Consider the following 6,531-nt stretch of genomic DNA (forward strand, 5'->3'; position numbering starts at 1 on the left):
AACTCCACAAAATATAAATGAACAAAAATTAAAAACAAACAAGACAAACAAAGGCCAAATGCTCCTGACTTGTGACAGGCGCAACAATGCTGCCGGATTTAACATGTTTATCTGCTCTTTGATCGGGTTGTTGTCTCTTTGATATAAAAAGTAGAAACATCAAGGAATTAAAACCAATTACTGTATGAATCTATGGAAATGCTTTTCTAAAAATAATGTATCTAATTAATCTAAAACGAGTAAATATTAACTACTACTGGTATATATAAAAAAAAAGAAGATATGGTACGATTGCCAGTGAGACAACTCTCTACAAGAGACCAAATGACACAGAAACCGTACGGTCTTCAACAATGAGTAAAGCCAATACCGCATAGTCAAACGAGAAAACTAACGGTCTAATCTATGTACCAAAAAAAAAAAGAACGAAAAACAAATATGTAACACATCAACAAGCGATAACAACCACTGAATTACAAGCTCCTGACTTGGGACAGGCTCATACATAAAGAATGTGGCGGGGTTACACATGTTAACGGGATCCCAACCACCCCCTCCCTAACCTGGGACAGTGGTGTTACTGCACAACATAAGAACGTACAAATCGTACAAAAACACATACAAATCAGTTGAAAAAAGGCTGAATACAAATAGAAATACATCTAAAAAATATACAGAGTGGCAGTGGCCGTTTACTTGTATATCCTAAAAGCAGAGGCACTAAGTACAGATCTGAGAGTACTCGCAGTTACTGACAGCTTGTTAAAAGTCAATAACAACTAATAAAAAAAATATGCATCTAAGAATAAATCAGTCTTACCAAGATTTCTGTAAATGTTGATTGAGACCCACTGGAAAGATATGCACCACTATTATTCTGTGTAACAGATTGTCATTGTTGTGTCGACAATATTGATTTCTCTTGCATGTAATATTTTACTTCATTTGAATTTTAAAAGTGTAAGAAAAATTTATTTCTTGTTCCAAAATACCGTGTGTTGCACTTATAAACATTTCTTCTTGTTTTAAAAACATGTTTAATGTTTTTAATTACATGATGAAAAAATGAACATTTAAACATTTATCATGCTTAACATACTGAATATTGTGATCGGAAACCAGTTATTAACTCGGGTTACTTGGGTAACATTGTTTACGTTACTGCGCAAGCGCGCTAGATAGTTAAGTCGAGCAATAACTTCGAGTAAACTCTTGAAACCCTTAAAAAAAATTAAAATGTTTTTACACGATTATCTTAAATATTCATATTTATGCTCCATTTATGGGCATTATGTTTTCTGGTCCGTCCGTCCGTTCATCGGTCCGTTCGTCCGTTCGTCCCGCTTCAGGTTAAAGTTTTTGGTCGAGTTAGTTGAAGTCCAATCAACTTGAAACTTAGTAAACATATTTCCTATGATATGATCTTTCCAATTTTAATTCCAAATTAGAGATTTTTTCCCATTTTCACAGTCCACTGAACATAGAAAATGATAGTGCGGATCCGATCCGTGAACTTGTGACACATTCTTGTTAAAAAGTGTTATATCTTATTTAACTATAAGAGTAATGATATTAGTGTTAAAAGTGTTATATCTTATTTAACTATAAGAGTAATGATATATGATTTGTTTGTGTTAACAAATCAAATGTGCATTTTTATAATACTTTTCAAAAGTAAGTATTAAAATTAGCTCTGTACAAAGAAAGCAACAAATTAATAGGTCACGCTATTTCTAGCGCCGGGAAAATGGACATTGCTATAGTATATGCCATTTTGCCGGATTTAATTAACTAAAGGTAAATACTAATATTTATCAGAGCTGGCACAAAAGCTTATTTTTCTACTTTGCCTGTGCCTGTGTTTTTAAATGATCTTAAATGGTACTGCCGAAAAATATCAAAATAGCTAATGCTATGAATATATGCTACTTGCCAAAGGTACTTTGACCACAGCCAACAAACCATAATATTTTTCTAGTTTGCCAGCAACGGCAAAATACCCACTGCTTCATCAAATCGTACTAAATCGATGAACACATTTTCATTTTGTATTGTATCAATAACTGAGCTGCTTTTTTCATATTTTGGTTTTATAAACTTTTTATTTTTACCATTTGTTACCAAATGTAAACATGGTCAGATAGAAGTAGCTTAAATTTGAAGATCTTTTGTTTTCAGTTTTTACTTACTTCACTTGTTCTACCATCTTGTTTTCTTACTCGATTCGACTAAACTCGCCATCGAGGTAGGTAAACCCCGACTCAGGTCAAAAGGTTCAGTTGATGACGTTTTAGAAAAACTCTACCCGTTCGATTTAAACTTTGCCTACACGATTAACCCGAGTTAATTAAATCGAAGTCGACATCGGTGTACATTGCTTCTCCCATAGACCATGTTTTACGGCTTTAGTTTTCCATGTAGGAAGTTTTCACTTTGCTGTCTGTTTGTACATAAATTGAAAGTGTGCATGTGGTCATGGTTTTGATTTTTATTAATATTTTCTCTTTTGGGAGATAGTTGAACTTTGTAATTTCAAGACGAAAAGCGCGTGAGACGCGCAAAATTTTAAGCATGAGCCTAATGAGTTTTTGTTTTTTACAATGCAGTCTTTTTGGAAATCAATACTAATACAAAAACAAATGTAGCTTTTCTAAATCTTTAACATTACGTTTAACAGCTGCTCAAACTTCCCTTGACAAATAAACATTTAAAGTTAAATAAATATTGTATTTTTTTTTTATTTTCGTTTGTAGTATGTATTACATGCATTCCTATTATGTTTTTTCTTCATTATCTAATGTACTTTGTGTTTATATTTATATAGGGAGAGGACGTCACTAATGTTGTTATGTAACTTGTGTCCAAGCACTTTTGCTACTTTTACAAATAAAATATGTTTAAACTAAACTAATTTGAGGCCGGAAACTATCTGACAAAAACGAAATCAGTATATAAGATCCATAAAGCAACTGACATCAACTTTGAATACTTGTAATAAAACAAATAAATCCAAACTTGCGCTTTATATTAAGAAAGGGTCCGAAAGAAACGTTTAGAATGCAAGATGTATAAGAGGCTAGTTACGGTTCTGTGTTATCTCTCCAAACTTAAAAGTTAAGATCACGCACCCTTATTGTTTACATTGATAAAGACTTTTGCATCCGTCGACATTATCTTCGATTAACACATGACAGAGGCAAAATTCCTTTGATCTTACTGTGGTATAATCTGGATAATGCACGGGTCAGGTGTGCATTAACTACTTCAATAATTGCACAGGTCACGTGAACTTCACGTCCTTGACATATGTTTATTGTACAGTACTTTGCGTTTGTTGATTCCATTGCTACTACAGATATTTGTTTTTCTCCATTTTGTAAGAAATATCAAGTGGATACATGTATCTATACTCGGACATAAAAAACCAGTCACTTGATAAAACATCAGAATAGAAAACATACAAAACAAATGTAGTAGCATTACAATCAACACAAAACAAGTCTAAATAAGGTAAAGAACACAGGTTGATTTAATACTAAAATATTTTTCCATCAATATTAAAAAAAAATTGTCATTAAAAAAAAATGAAAATAAAGTATCATCGACATCTTCCTATTATAGTCTTGATATGTAAGTTATCAGTGTCACAAAATGACACAATGAAAACTAAAAAAAAACTCGCTTTTTCATACATTTCTATGTACGGCTTAAAAACAACTTAAAATAACAATTCAGTGTTAAAAATTGAAAACAAAATCTGTGAGGTCCACATCTTCGTTACAAAATTGAACACGCAGTTTTGAAAAGAGCTGTTACTTGGCAATCCACGATATTTTCCTTCTGGTTTTGAAACATTAAATGCATTTTCTGTATTTTCAATATCAACTTGCTCAGGAAGGATTGCACGAGTATCGGTTAATGGTTTGGGAACCTCAAGTTTTATCTGCTTATTAGATGGATTCAAAATGTTAGAGACATCTTTTAGCATAGAATCCGCAGGTCTTTTGTAGGTACGAACAGCCTTTTCACTCCTGTGACCTGTTCTATCCATTATCATCTGCTCACTGACTCCTGCTTGGTACAATCTAGTTGCAAGTGTTCTTTTCCCCGAGTGGTTACTAAAATTCCCCTTTAATTCTCCCTTTTGGCATATTGTCTTCATGAGTGACCCTAATCTATTAGCACCCAGTATGTGGTCAAACTTAACAGAACCATCTGATAAAACAGGTCTACGATAAAAAGGACTGCTAACAGATTTATCATTTTCGTATATTGCATTCATATACATCTGATACGATTTTAGGGTCTGACAATCCTTCTCTAAATATTGTCTGACAGATTTTGGTGCAATATAGCGATGGCGTAGCCCTCCATTATATGTTTTATTATCCTTACCCCGGAATTCAATATAGTTTCCGTTATCATCTTCTAATTGTATTTGAGAAATTTGAAGATTACGGTGTTCGTCACGTCACGTAGACCAAAATATTTACAGTTGTAGAAAAAAACAGTATGCAATAAACTTTCGGATGAATGATTACCAAACACAGACTTGTCCCACAATATTTCTTCCTGTTCAACTGAAATTGGATCTGCTTGTTTAACATTTATACATGTACCATACCCATCTGATGTTAATTTCTTCATCTGTGCATCAAGTATTTGTCTAAACCTCAGAAATCTGTCATCAGACTCGTTCAAAAAGTTAAGATTAGAAACACCGTGTGACCGCATTCCTCTTAGAAGTCCAGTTACAAGAAGATAAAGTGTTTTCGCTGGATATTTCTCTCCATTCTTTTTCCGAACTTCTACTACAAATTTTCCTAAAATGCTGTTAATATCTTGAACAGACAAATCCTTCAGGTTTGGTATAATTAAACCACTACCAATTTTAGAATTCCTCCAGTCTTCATAGACATTAACTGCCCATTTTGTGGCTTTCTTTGTGTTTTTGTTCTCAGCATCTTCAATAAGTGTATCAATTTCATTGTCTGTCATTTCTGCAAACCTTGATTCGACTCCTTGTTCCTGATCTTTAGGTTCTTCATCCTAAAATAAGATAATATCACATAATTTAACACATGGCAGAGGCAAAATTCGGCAGTGGCAAATATTTCATGAATGTTCCGGATGAGAACAATTAAACAATAAAACTAGTCGGAAGTTTCCGCAGTAGCAGATCCAGAACTTTTTATTTAAGGGGGAGGGCTGACTGACCTAAAAGGAGGGGGCGCGCGTCATGCTTCAGTGATTCCCTATATAATTAACCATTTTTTTCCACAAAAGAGGGACCCGGGACTCCATCCCTTGGATCCGTTTATGGGTCCACACCTCAAATCATGCAATAATGGGTTTGCGCGTGGCAGATAATTCTAAAAAAAGACGTACCTTGACATTTTGGATCTTTCCGTTTTCCGAAGGAACTTGCAACCATAGATCTAAGTCTAGTCCTAGGTCAAATGAAACAGCTGAGGTGTTGATTAAATCTCTAAATGCATTCTCATCCATCACATTACTAGGAAACTCTCCAAAAAAGTCCTCTATATTTACATTTCTCAGTTCCATTTCATCCTCCAATGTTTCTAATACTTGTGATAAGATCATATCATCCTCCGATAATTCATGATGAAATCCATCCATTTCAACGTCTTGTTGGGCGGATGTGATTTATGCGGGAAAATTGTTGACGTCATGTGTTAAAACAGTTATTGGCCAATCAAATCGGTATATGTTTTAATTTGCACAGCACGAGATGACCCATATTAACCCGAACTCCTTCGTCGTTCGGGTTAAACAGGGTCACTCGAGCTTAAACTGGACCCCTGTTGTGTTCACTTATCGCTACACTGACAACAGGTATGGCCTAAGTCCCGTGGTCAGCATTCTGACCACGGGATTTAATAATTCGACGAGACTAGTACATCATGGACTATGTTTAATTATGTTTTATACTGATAGCAAATCAAAGAAAAATTAGCACATTTATTACCCTACTGAGTTCTTAAGGGAATAAAAGATACCGGCTCAGTTTGTCAAGAACATGTTAACACGCTCGTTGGTCATTTATCTGCGCTACTACCATGGGGTAAATTAACAGATACTTGTTTACTTTGCGGCATCGCAGTATTAACATTTGAGGTCAATTTCCTATCACTTTAATTGGCCAATTTTATTAACGAATCGTTGAATATGTAAGACTGATCCAATTAATGCCAATGTGACAATAGCTCCAACCCGTTCCTTCGGTGTGAAGCTATAGATAGAACGGCGGACCAGTTTAACTCGAGCTGTGCAAATTAAATCCCATATACCGACTTGCTTGGTCAATAATGTTATAGTTATTGACCAAGCAAGTCGGTATATGGAATTTAATCTGCACAGCACGAGATGACCCAATAACCCGAACGACGTAGGAGTTCGGGTTATTGGGTCATCTCGCGCTGTGCAGATTAAATTCCATGTACCGATTTGATTGGCCAATAACTGTTTTAACACATGACGCAATCAATTTACGTGAACATTTTAGAAATG

The 6,531-nt window shown here is 34.7% G+C and overlaps 1 protein-coding gene across 1 annotated transcript; it reads right to left on the minus strand.

The window, feature by feature from the left end:
• Positions 1-3,569: 3,569 nt before the first annotated feature.
• LOC143052939 (uncharacterized protein KIAA1958-like) lies at positions 3,570-5,792 on the minus strand. Its single transcript, XM_076226144.1, has 2 exons — positions 5,389-5,792; positions 3,570-5,049 (listed from the first exon to the last, which is right to left on the minus strand). Exons 1-2 carry the CDS (start codon positions 5,638-5,640, stop codon positions 4,429-4,431), a joined length of 873 nt encoding a protein of 290 aa, XP_076082259.1. The 5' UTR covers positions 5,641-5,792; the 3' UTR covers positions 3,570-4,428.
• Between the last annotated feature and the right edge of the window lie 739 nt (positions 5,793-6,531).

The sequence above is a fragment of the Mytilus galloprovincialis genome, chromosome 1 (genome assembly GCF_965363235.1).
Source record: "Mytilus galloprovincialis chromosome 1, xbMytGall1.hap1.1, whole genome shotgun sequence".
In the NCBI taxonomy this organism is placed as follows: domain Eukaryota; kingdom Metazoa; phylum Mollusca; class Bivalvia; order Mytilida; family Mytilidae; genus Mytilus; species Mytilus galloprovincialis.